Raw genomic sequence first — 19937 nt, 5'->3', positions numbered from 1 at the left:
TGATCCACCTTGAGTTGGTTTTTGTGTATGGAGTGAGGTGTGGGTCTTGCTTGAGTCTTTTGCAGATATTTTTCCAATTTTGCCAACACCATTTGTTACTTCCACCAATCTTGACCCCACATTTCTCCTCATAGAGCCCAGCCTCCCGGATGATCTGTTCTGCATACAGGTTGAAAAGGCATGGAGACAGGACACATCCCTGGCGTACGCCCTTCCCAGTTTTGAACCATGCAGTGTTTCTTTGCTCTGTTCTGACGACTGCCTCTTGGTCCAAGTATAGGTTTCTCATTAGCACAATCAAGTGTTTTGGGATTCCCATTCTTCTCAGAGTCAGCCACAGTTTGTTATGATCCACATAGTCATGGGAAAGTCTGCTGTTAGGGACCTGTCCAAAGTACTGAAGAGCAATGGTGTCTCTCTGGAGACTAAGGTGCGTCTGATACAGGACATGGTTTTTGCTATCACTTGTTATGCATCAGAGAGTTGGACAATGACTAAGGAGGATAGAAGATGCCTTTGAGCTGTGGTGCTGGAGAAGAGTATTGAGGGTACCATGGACTGCTAGGAAAACAGATTCATCCTGGAAAGGGTCAAACTGGGCGGCTCCTTGGAGGCAAGGATTCTGAGGCTCTTGGATATATTGTAAGGAGGGACTGGTCCTTGGAGAGGGACATCATGCTTGGTAGGGTGGAGGGACAGCGCAGGAGTGGAAGGCCCTCTGTGAGGTGGATTGATTCAGTGACTGGGGTAATCAGGATGGGTGTATCGGAAACAATGCAGTTGGCACAGAACAGATCAGAGTGTAGGGCTGTTGTACATAGGGTCGCTATGAGTCGCAAGCAACTTAGCGGCACGTAACAATAACAACAACATAATTTGTAGCAACCCACCTTCTACCCAAGGTGAGATTCAAGGGTATAAAATTTACCTACACAGAAATCAGTTGAAAACAAATCAATGTAATGGTCTAATTGCAGTACAAAGGAGAAAAAGAAGGGCAGTGATTTATGGTAAAATAATGTGGCTCTCAATACGTAAATGCTTGGGTGGTGGCACCTACTTTTAATGAATGACTTTGGAATTATGAAAAGAAAGACTATTGAATAGAATTTAGTTGACACTTTCGAATTCGACATCTTGAAATATTGGTAAATAAATATGTTTGTATGAACACAGATCACCACAAATGGTGACCGTGACAACTTGCTAATGTTGTCTACTCGAAGTCTCTTCACTCTGGCTCAAAGCTCACATGCCAAGAGTGAGATTTCTGTCAGAGACCTAGTTTCCCAGAATGACAAACAACCCTTGGCAAAGTTCAGACAAAACAAAATCCAGTCGTTTGTCATTTAAATGTTAGGTGCATGTCTGGAAATTTCAGCTTCTCTTAACAACCATGAGAGAAAGAAAAACAGACCAAACCCCTAGTCGCCTTCAAATTGACTGACTCACAGGGCCCGCATGTGTATTAGGGTTCAACTGTGCTCCCTAGAGTTTTCCTTTTGTTAAAATAATATTGTATCATGTTTTGTTAATGATTTATTTACACAGCTATTTAGGTTCCCATTCAACAATTTTTGCTCAGTTGCTCAGTGACTTTGGCTCTATTCTTCTCAATGATGAATGTTCTCACTATTTTCATTCTGGTTATTCCATTTCTATTAGTCTGGTGTCTTTGCTCCCCTTTAAAGCTCCATAGGTGGTTTCTGTGGGTGACTTTGTAAATAAATCGCCAGGCCTTTCTGCACCTGTGGGTGAACTTAAACTTCCAACCTTTTTTGTTTGGAGCTGAACAGTGTCTCCATGCAGACAATACTTATGTATCATAATACATATATGTGTGTGTATATGTATGTATATATATATATACACACACACATATACATATATATTTTGTTGTTGTTGATTGCCTTCGAGTGAAGCACGACTCAGCAACCCTAAGAACAAAAGGCCTGAAGCCCCTCTACAACTGTTGACATTTATCAAAGTTCGTAGAGTTTCTTTAGGCATGTTGTTTAGGAAGTGGATGCCACTCCTGCTTCCAAACCTGTCATAGTATGTTATGAGCCATTTAGTCGCCTGTGATGTATAACAACCCTATGTACAGCAACTCTGAACCCTTCCCTGTCCTGAGCCAGTCTCACTAATTCCGACACACAACCCCCCATTGCCTCAGTTACTGTATCAATCCATCTCATCTGAGGTTTTATATATGAGTATACACACACACATACCTAAGTAGGCATTAGGGTTGAGTAATCTGCCCTGGGTCACTGTTGCTGAGACTGTGCTGCTAATTGCTGGGTACCTGCCGCTTGGCTGTGGGCAGGGCTGAGGGTGCCCAGACTGTGAAAGGGTCTGTGTGTGATCACAGTGGGTCCTCTGGGGCACACACCTCCAAAGCTCTCAATGCCCCCTCCCCCGGAAATGAGACACAGGCATCCTTGGGTTTGGGGTTTAGAACCTGTATTATCCCTCATTCACCCTGCCATCTAATGTCCCACATCTTCCCAGACGTCATTCCCCAAACACTTCTGGAGCAGTCACCTTACCTACCATTATCCCTCACTCCCTCTGATCACCATACTATCTCACATCTTCCCCAAACACCTCCTAGGAGGAAGTGCTCACCTGGAGACAAATATCCTATACCTCTTGGTCCTCTCATCCATTCCAGAGCTTTCCTTCCTGTTCATATACTGACACTTCCAAATCGCATACCCAGGCATCTGAATATGTAGCTTTTTAATGCTCACAGGTGGCCGAGAGGCCTCCGCAACTCACCTTGTCTGCACTGGAGCCTTTCCTGTATTCCCACATCCTGACTCAAATCTGTGTTCTTGGTCCCTCCTCTGCCCACTTCTCATTACCTTCAAGTCAGTTCCGACTCATAGCTGACCCTGCATTGGGTTTCTAAGGCAGGTAATTGCATGTCTTTTCTCCTGAGGAGCTGCTGGTGTGTTTGAACCAGCAGAGAAGTGTGACCTTGGGTTGTATTCTCAGGGCCTAGAGTGGGACCCGATGTGTTCCAGGAGTAATCCGTTTACCAGGAGCAGTGATCCGTGGGTAGGCTTGGTTCTGAGGGATTACATTACACCTGAAGTCAACCTGAGAATGTGACCTGTTGCCACTGCCCACATCTCATTGGTCATCACATCTGATGGATTCAGCCTGCAAAATGCTTTTGCCCACTTCCCCCACCTGGATGGTCCCACCCTCTTGGCATGGGTCACTACAACGCCCTCCACACTGACTTTGCTGTGTCCCACTCTCATCCTGGTCAGCGTCTTCTCAGCATGGCAGCCAGAGAGGTTTTGTAAACACACGTCTGATCTCCACCACTCTGTGCTTTAACCCTTGTATTGGCTCATCAGTGACCTCAGAGTCAAGTCTGCTTGTCTTATTAGTTCCTCACATGGTGTGGCCTCTTCAGACCCAGTCTCTCTCTAGTTTATAATCTGTTCCCTTATTTTGCTGAGATCAAGTCAGCACACTTGCCTTCCAGGCTTACACATTCCTTTCCTCTCCCCCAAATATCTTTCCTACAATATTTTCCACCCCATCAAACTTTCTTCTATTTCTCAGCCCAAAGTGGACATGACTCCCTCCAAAGGCCCCCAGATGTTTCCATGGTCTTCAGCTCTTAAACGCTCATCACACCAGGTCCCCTGCATGCCTGTCCTATCTTTCCCAGCACAGCTGCAGTTAGTGCTTTGAGTTTAAAGGTGGAGCCTTTTTCCCCTGCTGTTTTCTTAGGGCCTTTGGAGGAAACTGATGTATGCCAAGCCAGAATGCTTTGGCAAGAGTGAATGATGATATTGATTTTGATTCCTGAAAGGGTTGTATCAGACCCTAGTTCTTTTAGGTGTTGGAGTCTTGGTTTTATTTTATAGGAAGCTATACCATTTATCATTGCTCTTTAGCATTCTGGAGAGGTCCCTGAGTACAGATTTTCCAAATACAATTAATCTTTTTACTTCCTGACTGCTAGAAATTCCAGAGTGTTAAAGAGCAACAGTGTCAGTCTAGAGACTAAGGTGTGCCTGATTCAGGCAATAGTCTTCATAGTTACTTGCTATGCATGAGAGAGCTGAACAATGACTAAGTTTGACAGAAGCAGAATCAATGCCTTTGACTTGTGGTCCTGGAGAAGAGTATTAAACAAAAGACTGCCAAGAGAACAAACGGGTCTGTCCTGGAGATGGTGAAACCAAGTTGCTCCTTAGAGGCTGATTTTGAAGCTCCATCTCAGTGACTTTGGTCACGTGTCCAGGAAGGACGGATCCTTGGAGAAGAACATCATGCTTGGAAGGGTGGAGGGATGGTGCAGGAAAAGAAGTCCCTGGATGAGATGGATTGACAGTAACTGGATAATGTAGGTAGATGTGTAAGAAACAGTGAGTTTGGCTCAGGATAGGTCAGAGTTCAGAGCTATTGTGCATCGAGTCACTGAGTCACAGGCAACTTGACAGCACATAACAACACTAGACTATTCATCTCTACCTCCTCCCCCTTGGGACTAACACAGTGCTTTCACATGCATTTAGCAAAGGATGGATGCTGTGTTCAGCAGCACCCCCTTACGGTGAGTTTACTCAACATCTCTTCAGATCCCACAGATCGATGTGGGATATACATGGAATACAGCATATTCTTTCTATTTCATTTTTCCCCCATTCATTGTTACACATTTTCCTCCCTGCCCACTTCCCCCCCAGTTCATTTTTCTCCTTGAAAAGAAAAATAAATTCTTTCATTGTTATACAATCCACCCCCCAAGTCCACTGTCCACTTTACTCTGCATTCCTTTTTGTGTAATTTTGTCATGAAAATAATACCTAATCCTATATTCCTTTTAAACAATTCTCTCTCTCATCTGTTTCAATGCAGTATACATTATTTATCCCCTCTTTTCTTAGGTTGCCCCCAACCCCAATGTTAGTCCCTTTTTACAACAGTGGTACCATGCAGTATTTGTCCTTTTGTGATGGAGATATTTCACTCAGCATAATGTCCTCCAAGGTCACCCATTTTGAATAATATTTCATGAATTCTTTATTTTTCAATGCATCATAGTATTCCATTGTGTGAGTATGCCATAGCTTTTCTATCTGTTCGTTGGTTGATGAGCATTTGGGTTGTTTCCAATTCCTTCCTATTGTGAACAAAGCAACAGTAAACACGGGTGTGCATATATTTACTTGGGTGGCAGTTATAGTTTCTTTAGGGTATATTCCCAGTAGTGGAATTGCAAGGTCAGGTGGTATTTCTGTTTCCAACTTTTAATTGTCCGGGAAAACAAAGTATGGGCCTTAGAGTCCAAAGCCAGGCTGAATGACTTCCGCATTTCCTGAGCCAGTACTTTGCCACCAAGACAGAAAATGCATACACACATTCCTAGCATTTCCCCTGTGCTATGCTGTTTCTGCACCCTTTTCACAGATTAACTCATTTGCTCTTCACAACAGCCTATGAGGAAGGGACCATAAGTATACATATTACGAGAAAACAAACACAAAGTTCATGGTTTACCCAAGTTGGCTATAATTGAGACAGAAATTTGGGGGTTTCCCCAAGGATATTTCTGTTAATGATTTTTAAATTGTTCTGTAGAATTTTAATCCTTTTACCTATGTGGAGCCTTGTTTTAGGGCTCAGCATGGAGGTCTATCCTGGGGAATATTTCGTGCTCATTTTTTCCAACCATTTTGCTAATTCTGACTCCAGCTGTCCCTCCCAAGGCACTCTCCAATTGTCTTTTGAGTGGAGTAATTCACTACAGTGATCACAGAGAGCTTAGACGGTCCTCATAATTTTGGGGTTTGTTAGGGAGCTAACAGGTTATGTGGAAGATCCAGAACAATTGTTAATGCATTGTCTTGTAACTTCCATACTTTCAAACTGAAATCTGCTGTCACTCTTTGGATGCATGTAAGATATTATTGATGTTTTTTAGCAGTTGATTATGATGTGCTATGATGTGTATTTATATTTCTCCTATTTGTAGCTCTATTTTTCACCTTAACTTTGTATTTTCAGCCATTATTTTTTCCAATTATATTTTTTATCCTGTTACTCCTCTCTCCTGAGAGTCCAGTCACATCATGTATGTAAAACGATTGTGTAACGATATAGTGTACCTCAAGCCAGCAAGGCCTTGTGTTTGTTTTCACAGGGTATTTTATTTTTAATTGCTACTGCTGTCTTCAATTCCCTGATCTTTTTTATTGTAGTGTTTAATCTCTCTATTCTAATAGTAAAGTTTCTATTCAGGATGTTCTTTTCACATCTAGAAGTTCCGTTTGCTTCTTTTCCATCTCTTCACTGTGTTCTTATTTTTCTTTACATCCTTGAACATTCGGAATATAATTATCATAACCATTTTAATCTCCGTATAATTCCACCATCTCTGTCCATTCTGGATCTTTTTAAATTGGAGTAATTTTTCTTGGTTATTGGTCACATTTCCCTGCCTCTTTGTATGGCTGGTGATTTTTTTGTTGGGTGGCTCATTAATTCTTTTATAGTCTTAGACTTTTTCAGCAAGCAGCTAAATTACTCATGGATTATCTTGCTCCATTTTGTCCTTTTAAAAATTACTTTAAGGCAGATCTGCATAGCTTTCATTGAGGGCTAATTAGGCTCGTTCAGAATGCCTTGCTCTTTTGGATCCTAGCTAATGTACTCTGGTGAGGAGGAGCTCAAGAGATTCCTGGGATTTTTGTTTCCTTAAAAGTTGTTCTTTAGCAGCTTCATAGAGTTTCACCTAATGCATAATAGATTGATGCTCAGCCAAAAAGACTTAAGGAAACCCCACAAGAATTCCTGAAAAACCCTGTGCAAAGCTCCCTCCTCATGAATACCCTGTCCCACAAATTGCAGTCTTCTTGACTTCCCTCTAATGTAATTCCTCTGGTCTCCATGTCTGCAACTCAGTGGAATTGTTGGACTCTGTTTGGCTTTTCCCTCCCTGATAGTGCATTTCCCAGCCAGAAAGCCTGGAAAATAAGGCTCATTTAATTTGTTTTAAATCCAAGAAGTCCCCATTTGGAATCCACATTTTAGCTTCTTCACTTAGTACCCTCCGGGTACTAGGGCTGTGGCAGGGCAGGACCACCAGCTGGGTGCATGGCCTCTGGGGTTGGGAGGTAGGGTGGTTCCAGCCTACAGCTCACCCCTTCCACCCCTCAGGTGGGCCTTCACCTTGATCATCATCTCCTCCTACACGGCCAACCTGGCCGCCTTCCTCACCGTGCAGCGTATGGAGGTACCTGTGGAGTCAGCCGACGACCTTGCAGATCAGACCAATATTGAGTACGGCACCATTCACGCTGGCTCCACCATGACCTTCTTCCAGGTGGGGCCACCCAGCAACCTCTCAGGTTTGGTGTTAGAACTCCTGTTAAGCTCAAGTGATGGCTGTACAACAGCTTATAGGGTCAGAGGGGCCCTAAAAGTGAGGGACCACCCATCTACTAAGTGAGATATTGACAAGTCAAGCCACTAGCAGCTCCATGGGAGAAAAGACTTAGTGATTTAGTTATTATATAGCCAAGGAAACCCTTGGAACAATTCTTCCGAGTCCTATCTATACATTGTCATAAGGGCAAATAAAAATTAGTTTTGAACAGAGAAATGGTCTATTTAGAATTGAAAATTCCCTGTAGGGTCTGATTGGGTGTAGATCAGTCTGAAAGAGGCTGGAGCTAGCCAGGCACTGCTGGCTGAGGAGTTAAGTGAAGGAGGAGGGGAGATGAACTCTCAGGTCTCACAGGAGGGTGTTACTGTCGGGATGAGTTTGAAAAGTTGCTAAGCAAAAGGAGCCTTTGGGACACCTAGGAATAATAATCTGGATCCCAGGTCAACAGGGGGAACCAGATGGAAGAGGGCATACGAGTGGTCATTTTTTTTTTAATTTTTGTGTGCGTGTACCGTCAAATCAGATCTGACTGGTACAGGAGGAGATTGTCCCTCCTTCCCCGGCAGAGCATCTGGTGGATTCGAACCACGCACCTCTGGGATTGTAGTTGTAGCTTTTTGCCACTAGGCCACCAGAGCTCCCCACAACTGGTCATTTTTAACTAGCCTCTACCTTACTTGCAAAGCCTTGGGACTGTGGCAGGGGTTAAGGAATATTATGTCCCAGAAGGTTTCAACTGAGCCCGTGGGAAGTGAGTTTTTTCCTATTTGGTCAGGAAGTGGGTCTGCCAGGATCAGACTGGGGCCCCAAGTAGATTTTGGGGTTGACTATCTGCCTCCAGCTTTTTTGACTAAGGCTGGGAGCACTTGAAAGGTTGTGCTATTATCAGGCTGAGCCTGGCCTCAGGTGAAGATAGAAAAGACCATAGGCCTTTCTTCCCTAAGCCTTGGGTTATCCAGGCCTGTGCCAGTCATCATGGGCATGACTTGATCGGCCTTCCTCAGTCATCAACTTGATTGTCTTTAGCTCTTTCTGTCTTCCTCTCATCCTCTTTCTTGAGTTGAGGAAGGCTCCTTGAAAGGTGGGCCAGGGCTTAGGGAAAGGATGGTGGTACAGAGACCTTCTTCCTCCTGTGTTCTTTCTGTCCAGAATTCGAGGTACCAGACATACCAGCGTATGTGGAACTACATGCAATCAAAGCAACCTAGTGTATTCGTCAAGAGCACAGAAGAGGGCATTGCCCGTGTCCTGAACTCTCGATACGCCTTCCTGCTTGAGTCCACCATGAACGAGTACCACCGGCGCCTCAACTGCAACCTCACCCAGATCGGGGGCCTCCTCGACACCAAGGGCTATGGCATCGGCATGCCGCTGGGTATGGCAGGGAGCGTGGACGAGGGTGGGAATCTTATGCATCAGAAACCAAAATGTGTAAGCAAGCTGGAACTGGACCAAGTATGTGTGTATGTCTCTGTGTGTGTCTGCATAGCCTGTGTGTCTGTGTGTGTCCACGTAGCCTGTGTGCCCACAAGCAGGTGATTTCACCATGAAATATCATGAAGTCTCATCCTGAGACGCTGAACTTTCAAATCATGAAAATAAGCCTAGAAACTACTGGGTCCAGCCTTAGGTTGTTGCGAGAAATCTAGTGAGGTGTTTTATGTAAAATTAAGTGCTTGGGCACTTTGATGCTTGCTTTCAGTGTTTCCCCATTGGTCTTGGAGCCACCTGAGGGTGAGGACCTGCTTTTCTTTCTTTCATAATCTCTGCACCAAACACAAAGCCTCCCTCAGTGCAAATGCTCAGAAAGTTCGTGGGTGGGTGGGTGGATGGATGGACATAGTAGGGACCCAGTAAACAGATGCTGCATGGGTGAGTGAGTGGATGGATGAGTGAGTGGCAAGATGGATGGCTGTAATAGGGACTTGGTAAATATTTGTTGGATGGGTGGGTGGATGAGTAGACTGATGATAGATAAGTGGTGTGTATACTGATGGAAGGAGAAGTGTAGATGGATGAATGGAGCATATATTTGTGGATGGGTCAGTGGATGAATGTATTGATAGGTGGAAGGCTGGGTGATGTCTGAGTGGACGGGTGGATCTGCAGGGTGAGATACTTGAACATACATATTTCTACTTCAGAACATGCTGTGCAGGGCTCAGGGCCAGAAACTCATCACCAAATTTTGTCAAAGGCATTTCAGCTTTGAAAACATCTCCAAGTGACTGATTTCTGCACTGGTTACCTGCTCCCGCCTAACAAAGTGCCCTGGAATTTAGCAGTCTTGCAGTGGAGGCAGTGCTGTGCAGGGGAAACAGTAATGCTTAGTTGTTTGGGTGGAGGGACAGGTTCTAGAGCCCACTGATCTAGATTCAAATCCCATTTCCTCCCTGACTCCTGCTTTGACTTCACACATGTCACTTTCTTCACCTAGAAAATGGGAGTGGTAGTCCGATCTCACAGGACCACCGTGAGACCCGAATAAATGTCCAGTGTAGATCCCCCTTTACTCAACCTAGCTCCTGACCTGTGGTATGTGGCCATCAGGTATTTTTGTGAACAAGGAAATAATAATAAAAAGGAATATGTGGTGTGGGGCTGATGATTCAAGGGACATGGGTGAGGGTGGACAAGAGCGATCTAGGCTTGGAGCCAGGCAGTGGAGAGATTTTAATGTGGAGTCATCCGCCCACCAGATACATCTGAGATGCACTAGGTGCCAGGTACTGTGATAGATGCTGATGATACAGTATCAGACGTGCTGTGCAGTACCTGCCTTCTAGCAGACAGCAGACAAACTGTAAACAGACAATATAATGACAGATGTGACAGCTGCTCAGAAGTAAAGGGCAGAGACTATTGGGGTGTGAGGGGTGGTTGGTGTTGTGAAAAGAGTATAGTTGGCATGGAGATGGTCAAGTCTGACCCCCACAAACTCTCCAAGAGGGACAGTCCCATCTACAGCACCAAAACCGATTCCCACGAGGTTGGACATGTCACATGCCCTTGCACCTTCCTCTGTCGAGTCTAACACCAACTGTCACTCCCAGAGCCTGCTCTGCTCTACTGTTAGGTCCACTAATCTGTTGCAATAGCCACACAGAACTCACAGATCTTATTTATGATTATGGGGTTTCTTAGGGAAATTAACAGGTTACCATTCAAATTGGAACAGGTTGCATTTCTTCAGCTAGGACAGTTTTTCAGGCCCTCTGACCTGGCCTTGTGGCTCTGGGTCAGTATTGTTGTTGTTGTTGAGTACCGTAGAGTCAGAACTAACCTGTAGCTGACCTTCCACTGGGTTTTCAGAGGAAGTTAATCACACAGGAGGAGATTGCCTGTCCTCCCATGGAGCAGCTGGTGACCTTGAACCTTTGAGCCTTGAGATTGAAGCACAGCTTCTTGTCATTAAGCCACCAGAGTTTACATACCTCTTTTAGTTCTGCCAACTATGGTGTCACCCCCTTACCCCAGTTCTCTGGTAAGCCTGGGTGAAGACCCTCAGCTCTGGCTCCTTGAGGCCTCTCTCTCTTGTTCTCCACCTTTGCTGTTGGTGCTGCTGTTGCTCTCATCCAGGGCCCTGTCCGACTCATGCAGGATCTCTAGTTCAAATGGATTCTGCTGCTGCTCTCTTGCTGGTAGTGAGATTCCCATTTTCTGCTGCAGAACCTGCATGATTTCAGCCTGGCGATGGCGAAACTGGCCAATCCCCTCTTTCCACCCCCACCCCCCACACCTAATTAGCATGCTTCACATCATTAGCGTAATCCCACCCAACCTTGGGGCAAAAATCAACAGCAATGGTAAAGGGAAAGCCATTTTTTAGCAATCAATCTATGACATCACAGTGCTGTTTTAAATAAAGTCATCAAAGAAGGCCCCCTGAGGCTTCTTTGAGCTGAGACCTGAATGAAGCAAGTGGAGGAAAAGTCTAGGCTGGGTGCAGAGATGGGAGTGTGCTTGGTGGGGGTCAAGGTGCAGCCAGGAGGCTGGTGTCACTGGAACTGAGAGCAGTAAGGGGAGGAGGCGAAGCCTGAGGGGTTGGGGGCATGGCTGTAGGATTTTCTGTGTCACAGTGGAGACTATTGGAGAGTTTAATGCTCAGGTATGAGCTATGAGAGAGAGTGGACTGCCCCGCTGGTTGCCATGCTGAGAGGAGATGGGGTAGGAGATGGTGGGCAGAGCAGGGAGGCCGATAGTAGAGGTGAGGGTACAGTTCAGTGAGGGCCTGGCCCACGGGCCTGCAGAGAAGGTGGCAGGCAGTGGTCAGACTTGAGGTTGAACCGGCAAGACCCCCGGAAAGTGGCTTTGGTGGGAAGGAGAGCCATAGTGAGGGTGGAGTTGTGGTCCCTGATGGCTCATCCCCTGTCATCTTCCTGACCCAGGCTCCCCGTTCCGGGACGAGATCACGCTGGCCATCCTGCAGCTACAAGAGAACAATCGGCTGGAGATCCTGAAGCGCAAATGGTGGGAGGGCAGCCGGTGTCCCAAGGAGGAGGACCACCGAGCTAAAGGTCAGCCTGCACCCCATACTCTTACTCGAGACACACCCCTTTTGCAGCCCTGTGCCCACACGGCTCCCAACCATGTGGCTGTCCCCTCCCCCCAGGTCTGGGCATGGAGAACATTGGCGGCATCTTTGTTGTGCTCATCTGTGGCCTCATCATTGCTGTCTTCGTGGCGGTCATGGAGTTTATCTGGTCTACACGGAGGTCAGCAGAGTCTGAAGAGGTGAGATTGGTGGTGGGTTAGAGGAAGGGAGAGAAGTGGGGACCCCCTCAGGGCTTAGAGGTATGGAAGGTGGGGCTCTGGGGAAGGGCAAGAGGATGACAGCAGGCAAGGAGAGCCTTGGGGTCAGGGTTGGTGAAAGACGATCTGGGAGAGAAAGCAGTTCCAGAGGAAGTAAGAGAGACCAAGTGAGCCCAAGGACATGAGGAAGGAAAAGGAAGGGCACGCAGCACGGGAGGAGATGAGGAGCCCAAAGGAGGTGAGAAGGGAACGGAAGGAAGGACGTGGGGAGTGACAGAAGTGACAAAGCCAGAAACAACTGGAAACAGGGTGAGAGGAAAAGTGAGCTGGATGCTTGCTGTCTCACCCTGTGCAGAGGACCCCCCCAACCCCACAAAGCTCCTAGATCCACCAGGCTCCCAGACAGCTCCTCCCACCCCCTCCTCTCCTACTCACTCTCACTTGAAGTCACTTCCTGCTTCCCTGAGAAAAGTAAAGGGAGAGAGCAGCCTCAGCATCCAGTTCCACGCCAGGCCCCTCCTGGTTGCTCTGAAGAAGCCACCCTGAGCCTGGTAAAGGTGCCCACACTCTGGGCCCTGATGCCCTCCTCTCTGTCCTTCTCAATGATGCCATTTGTCTTTTTCTTTGAATCCCACTAACATACAGTGTGCTGTTTATCCCCTCTTAAAAACCCTCTAATGGCCCCATTTCCCCTTGGAGCTTCCACCCACTTTTCTCCTGACCCCTACTGCCCGAATCTTTGGAAAACTTGTCTCTCCCTGGAGCTTCCCTTCAGTCTTAAGCCCACCCCCATCCAGCTCTGTCTCCCCCCACACCACAGAAACCACTTTTTTTTTTCAAAGCCACTCATCACCAGAGATTCCTGTTGTAAAATCTCAGTCCTCCTATGTGAAGTATCAGCACCGCTGACCACTGCCTCTCCTCAAAATCCTTTTCCTCCCTGACTTCTCAGACCCTCCTCTCTTACCTACCCTTTTTTCTACCTCTCTGGCCACTTCCTCCCAGACTCCTTTGTTGATTCTGTCTCCTCTGTATGCAGGGTGGGGATGGGGCTCCTGAACTCTGCCTTTCTCCTCTCCCTACTACCAGCCATGCTAATAACTTTTAAAGCAATCTATATGCTGATTACTCTTGTATTACTGCATAACAAATTACCCCAAGCCCAGCATCTTAAACCTGTAAACACAGCACAGCTTCTTGGAGCAGCTTAGCTGAGTGGTTCTGGCTCAGGGTTTCTGATGAAGTTGCAGTTAAGTTGTTGGCTGCCATAGCTGGAGGATCCCTTCCAGGGTGGCCCACTTACATGGTAGTTGGCAAGGGAACCTTTGGAGTAGAGAGCAAGGCAGAGGCCAAGGTGTCCTTTATGACCCAGCCATAGTCACTTGCACAGCCCAATGTGCATGACACAAAGATGTGAATACCAAGAGCTGGGGTCATTGGGGCAGGATCTCGGGGGCCAGCTCCCATAACTCCTGAATGTAGATCTCCCTAAGGGCCCTTTCCCTTAAACTCAAGGTTTGTAAGTTCTGCTTTCTCCTTATGTATTGTGTGTCTGATAATGACCTCTTGACCACTCAGAAAGCAACACCATCCTTCAAGCTGCTTAGGCTGAAATATATTAAGTTATCTGTATGACCCTTTTTCATGCCTAGTCTGGCCTAGTCTGTGATTTCTTGGCAAATCTTGTTGGCCCTCTTAAGAAACACCTTCTTACTTCATCCACTAGCATTACTGGTCTCCCACTTGGCCTTCCCAGATCTTCTCAACACATCACCAGCAAGTCTATGAAAAGCATAGTGTTCCCTCCTTATTTTCTGATTCAGCAGAGAAGTCAGTCTTGACCATAGCCCACAAGCCTGCATAACCAGGGCCTCCCCCCACTGCTCCCTCGCCTGACTTCATCCTTTCCCTCTGTCCTCCTGTATACCCCATTCTAACATCCTGACCTGCTTGCTGTTCTTCAAGACATGATAAGATGTTCCCACCTTAGTCATTTGTCTCAGTTACTTAGTGCTGCTAGAAATACCACAGTAGAGATTTTGCATAGACAATGGTTTATTTTCTAGCCATTTCGGAAACTAGAAGTCCAAATTCAGGCCACCAAGTCCAAGGAAAGAAAACTCTGTTGGTTCTGGGGCAAAATCCTAATCTCGTTTCTCTGGCCTTCTTGGCATTGGCATTCTTTGCTTTTTTTTGTTGTTGTTGTTGTTGTTCCTTGTTGATCTCCACATGGCATCCATCTTTCCCCTTCTGTGCCAGTTTGTCTCCGTGCCTAATTTGTTCCTTTTTTTATCTCCAAAATGAGCAGGCTTGATGCATGCACTTTGGCCTTGTTAATACAATAAAGAAAATCAGATTCCAAATGGGCTCATATACACAAGTTAGGATTCCAGGCCATATTTTGAGGGGACAGAGTTTAGCCTTTGCCTCTACTGTGTTGTCTACCCAGCATGCTCTTCTTAAGGATATCTTCTAGAAGCACTCTGTCTTGAAATTCCCCACTTTATTTTTCTCCACTAATACATCATCATCTAATCGATAACGAGCATCTCTTTATCTTCGCACTCTCTCTCTTACTGGCTTCTCCCTCTGGTCTTTGCTCTCAGAGCTATGTCAGAGGTCACAAGCAAAAGATCAGCCTTCCAATTACCAAGTCTGTCCAAGACCTTAAGCTTGGCAGGTCCCCACAACACACACACACACCCACTTCTGACCTGCAGGCAACAATCTAAGAATTCTCATTATCCCCTCAGGTTTGAAAATTTTCTAAAATGACCCACAGAACTGAAGAAATTGTTACACATATAATTTTATTGTTACAAGAATACAAATACAGAGATGCCTAGGATGAGGCCTGGGAGGTTCCTAATGGAAGTTCCCTTCCATTTCCCAAAGGATGCACCATCTTCCCCTGTGCATCAGTTTCTCTTGGAAACTAGAAAGTTCCCAAAGCACTTTCATGTTTTTATGTCAGACTTCACTATGGAGTCAGGAGTGAGTGAAGTGATTGAGTCACAGTCCATGTTGTGTAACTCAACATTCATCTCACCCCACCATGGGCAAGGTGAGTTTGTCACCTGGGCATTCCTAGCCTCATTAGCATAAATGTCCAGATGTGGGGAGCTCTGGTGGCCTAGTGGCAGGAAGCTGTACTGCAATCCCAAAAGTACACGGTTTGAATCCACCAGATGCTCTGCCAGAGAAGGAGGGACAATTTCCTCCTGTACCAGTCAGATCTGATTTGACGGTACATGCACAAAAAAAAAAATTAAAAAAAAAAATAATGTCCAGATGTGCTGTGGAGTCTCTCATGGATGACAAGGTTTTAGAGGCCATCTATCAGCTGCCAAGGACAAAGACCATCTTTGGGTAAAATTTACAATAAATGCCCCACCATCTGACGTACTAAGGGATGCACCATACAATTGTACTTCATTTTATTGCACTTTGGAACTACCACAGTTTTTACCGATGGAAGGTTGGTGACACCCCTGTGTTGAACATCTGTTGACATAATTCTCCCAACAGGATGTGTTCATTTGGTGTCTCTGTAACCACTGGTAACGTTCCAGCATTTCCATAATGCTGTTGTACACTTTGTAAAACTACCAAAACCTATCACCATGGAGTTGATCGTGAGATGTTAGTGACTCTCCGCCAAGTCCCCAAGGCTGTAAGATCTTTATGGGAGGCGCCTGCCCATCCTCCCACAAGGCAGCAGGTGGATTCATCCCACTGACCTCTTGGCTAGCAGCATAACACATACTGTACTTTTTCACTAGAGCTCTTTTTAAGTAAACGACAGTATTATGTGCTGTTGAGTTGGAACCCACTCATAACTGACTCTCTAATGGATTTTTAGCGACTGAAAATAGCTTGGGAAGAGATTACCCAACTTTCTCCCGTGGAGCAGCTGATAGATTTGAACTGAATACCTTGGGGCTGGCTGCACAACTCCTTACTGACCAGGTCACTAGAGCTCCCCAAACCATTGTCGTGTAGCGTAGCATAACATTTATAGGCATTGACCAAAATCACGTGACTTGTCTCACTCACTCTACTGTAGTGGCCTGGAACATGAATTGTCCCGAGCTGTGCTTGTATATATTATTGTTACATGTCTCGTCATAAATACAACCTCCGTGAGGGACAGGGACACAGTTCTGTGCCAGCATGAACCCCAGAGTGCCCAGAACAGCACCTGGCATAGAGCTGTTCCTGTTAAGTGCCTTCCAGTAGATTATGACTGAGGGATCGGAACCTTGTCCTATGTTGAGCCATCCTCACGATGGAGCTCGTGGTTAACGTCCCTGTGTCAGTCCATTCTGAGTCTTCCTCTCATACAGTAAGCACTCAATAAGTATCTTGAATTAATGACTTGCATGGATGAGGGCTAAGGATAAGAGGAAGGAAAGAGAGTGGAAAGAGGAGGAAGAGAGCAGCTCAGATAGGCGGAAACGGAGAGAAATCCAGGAAGTAAACTGAGAAGTGGGAAGTGAGGAGAGGGCGGAGGCAGTGAGGCGCCCCTGGGGACGCCAGGGAAGCACTAGCGAGGAGGAGGCGGGGAAGGGGGGTGGGCGGGAGGCGGATGGTGAGGGCCCCGCCGCCTCGCGCCCCGCCCGCAGGTGTCCGTGTGCCAGGAGATGCTGCAGGAGCTGCGCCACGCCGTCTCTTGTCGCAAGACTTCGCGCTCCCGCCGCCGCCGGCGTCCGGGCGGCCCGAGCCGGGCCCTGCTGTCCCTGCGTGCCGTCCGCGAGATGCGCCTGAGCAACGGCAAGCTCTACTCGGCCGGCGCGGGCGGGGACCCCGGTGGCGCGCACGGGGGCCCCCAGCGCCTCCTGGACGACCCTGGCCCTCCCGGCGGCCCGCGGCCCGCCGCCCCGACGCCGTGCACCCACGTGCGCGTCTGCCAGGAGTGTCGCCGCATCCAGGCGCTGCGGGGCTCGGGGGCCGGAGCGCCCCCACGCGGCCTGGGCGCCCCCACCGAAGCCGCCAGCCCGCCCAGGCCACGCCCAGGTCCCGCAGGGCCCCGGGAGCTTGCGGAGCACGAGTGACCGTTGGGGGGCGTCTCGACTGACCGCAGAGCCGGGGTCCAGGCCTCGGCTGCCCCTGCCTTCCCTGGCAGCCAGGGAACGGAACTTGTGGCCAGGAGTACCGAACTGACGCCGCGACTTTGCCTTGGGTTCCCTGTAACGTGTGGAGTCCGCCTGCTCCCCCTGGTAGACTTGCAAGAGGGTGCTGCGTGCAGCCATGCTCTGCACCTGGGCTGCGGGCGACAGGAGGCAGCACCCCGGACTCCCATGAGCTGAGTGGAGCATCGGTGGGGAGGACCTCATCCTGGGACCGCACAGCCTCCTAAACTTAATGCAGCCCTCCTCACTTCCAGAGGAGAGAGCATCCTGGCCGATGGGTGTCCTCTGGCACCCCTGGACTCTTCTCTCTTTCTCTCTTTTTTTTGGGGAGAAATCTCTATGATGAATTTCTATGAGACACCCCCCCCGGGGGAGGGGGTCAGTTGGGCCCCATCCCTCCCCCTGCCACACCTCAGTCCCCGTTGGAATAAAAAAAACAAAACCGGGGATAGCCGGTTGGGTCTCCATTTCCTGGGGAAGGGGCGTTGAGGGCATTGGAGGTCTGGGCCCCAGGAGGATGCGCCGCGAGCACACACAAACCCTTTCACAGACTCCACACCCTCAGCCCTGCCCACAGTCTAATGGCCAGTCCAGGTGCCTGCTGCCGGCCCCTCCCTCTGACCTTGCGTCAGGTCAGGGAAGCCACATTAAAGACCCTGAAACAGATGGAAAGATGTTGGGGATCTGGAGAGTCATAGATGCGAGGAAATGGAGACAGAAAGACCAGATGGGGAGGGGGGAGGGCGAGCGCGCTGTGGTGTGGTGGTGTCCGGAATGGCACGTATGGCGGAGTGCCTCCCTGGGTGATTCGGAGATTTGGGATGGTCTGCATCTATGTGTGCGTCCCCAAAGCCATCCTCAGCTGCCTGCGACTGTGGCCCTCTGCTGATACTGAAGCGTGCCCACCTCCATGAGAGGAAGCAAGGGATCCTAGTGGAGGGAGGGCTAAGTGGGAAGGAGAGGCTGGTGGATCAAGAGGAAGGGTGGGTCTGTCTCCTGTCCCCGCCCTCCCCCTCCCCGCTGGAGGTTTCTGTGGAAACTGCAGCTGAGAAAGGACGAGTGAAGGTCACACGGAGAGAGCCAAAGCGAGGCCTAGTGGAAGGGGGAGAAGCGGGAAAGGGAGAAGAATGGGCTGGAGGAATAGACAGATGGGGCAGAGAGGTGAGGGGGGGAAGGAGTGGGGCGAGGTAGAGTGAGGTCAAGGGGGAGAGACAAGGGGAGGTTAGAGAATGGAGGGGAGTGTGAGCTCGACTTGGGAAAGCCGGGAGAGTTGAGGCTTAGAATCAGGAGTGGAGGTCGAGCAGAAACAGGCGAGCGTCAAGAAACCATAGAAAACTAGTTGGGGACCGACCTCAGAGGACAGAGAGATGAGGAAAACCCGCGCGAAGGGCAGAGAGCAAGCGGGGTGTGATCTCAGGCGGCGCCAGCGCAGGGAGCTGTCCTTTCAGCACCAGCCAGACCAGCCCGCGCCGCAGCTCTGTCTCCATTCCTTTTCCAAGTGCCTTCTGGGGGCCTGTGGCCCAAACGCCAAGACGCCTTCCAGTACACAACACCCTCCATGCCAGGCTACTTCACACAGTGCCAGAATCTCCATCTGGGCCTTAGACACTTGCTGTGGACTGTGCCCGGACAGGGAGAGCCCAAGGCAAGCTGGTGGCTTCTCAGCTCTTTGACAGGCCTACCAAGCAAGGTCTCTGCCCTTGGGCTGAACTTTGTCTTCCAGGGTGACTAGAATGTGGGCATTTCTGGATGCCATCTCTCTCTGTGCCAACCCTATAGTCAATCTCTCCTGGGATCTTCATTTCCAAGCTCTTCTCATTTCTGCTCTTAGTTTCTCCCTAGTTTGCCAATGCTGTCTCTCTTCTGGGTTCTCTGTGTCCCTGTGTCTCCCTGTCACCTTCACTAAGGATTTCTGTGTCTCTGTGTCTTTTGCCTGTTTTCTCATCTCTGCTTCTGCTTTCCCATCTGCCTGTGCCTCTTTCTCACTCTGCAAGGTGTGCCTGTCTCTCCTGTACCCGTCCATCCCTGTGACCTTCCTAAGTCTTCCCTCCCTCCCTTCCACTTCCGCAGGGCCTCACTGGGAGCAGGATGATCAGTCATCAGTCTCACCAGGCTTGTGTCTGGAGGGAGAGTGCCAGAGGGGGAATGTGAGCCTAACTCTGCAGTGGGGTATGAGTGGCCAAGGTCTCTTCTAGCCCAGCTAGAAAGCAGAAAAGACAGACCGTAGAATCTTCTGGGGTCCAAATTCCCACTTCAGGTTTTCCTGTTGTCCAAATTCCTTCCTCTCTGGCCCAAGCCCCTCCCTCCAGGCCAAGGTATTGGGAGTGGTGGTTGGATGTGTTGTCAGATACAGATTGATAGACTTTCCCTATCCTGGGAAGAGAGCCGACTTGGGGAATGGGGCCTGAGGACAGTGCACCTAGGTTAGAAGATGTGGCTCCTCCTCTTCCCCCAGTCTCCATGGCAACAGGCCCAGTCTGCAGACCCAGCTTCCTTTGCTGCACATCCTGGCCTCCTTGTTACTATGGCAACAAAGGACACTGGGAGGGATGGGGGACAGTCAGAGTACAGGCTGGTGATGAGGCTTTGGGTTCTTGGGGAAGCCAGGGAACCCAAGACTCCCTGCATCCCTC

The 19937-nt window shown here is 48.5% G+C and overlaps 1 protein-coding gene across 1 annotated transcript in view; it reads left to right on the top strand.

Annotated features, from left to right (window-relative positions):
- The window catches only part of GRIK5 (glutamate receptor, ionotropic, kainate 5), a 77906-nt gene extending 60158 nt beyond the window's left edge, over window positions 1-17748 (top strand). The window contains exons 15-19 of the mRNA XM_006900927.1: window positions 7192-7357; window positions 8570-8795; window positions 11809-11937; window positions 12033-12154; window positions 16798-17748. Of these exons, the coding sequence (XP_006900989.1) occupies window positions 7192-7357; window positions 8570-8795; window positions 11809-11937; window positions 12033-12154; window positions 16798-17226 (1072 nt within the window). The 3' untranslated portion in view covers window positions 17227-17748. The remainder of the gene's footprint in view (window positions 1-7191; window positions 7358-8569; window positions 8796-11808; window positions 11938-12032; window positions 12155-16797) is intronic.
- Window positions 17749-19937: the final 2189 nt, after the last annotated feature.

The sequence above is a fragment of the Elephantulus edwardii genome, unplaced genomic scaffold (genome assembly GCF_000299155.1).
Source record: "Elephantulus edwardii isolate Elephantulus edwardi_28Jun2011 unplaced genomic scaffold, EleEdw1.0 scaffold00302, whole genome shotgun sequence".
NCBI lineage: Eukaryota > Metazoa > Chordata > Mammalia > Macroscelidea > Macroscelididae > Elephantulus > Elephantulus edwardii.
This window is presented reverse-complemented; position numbering and strand designations above follow the sequence as displayed.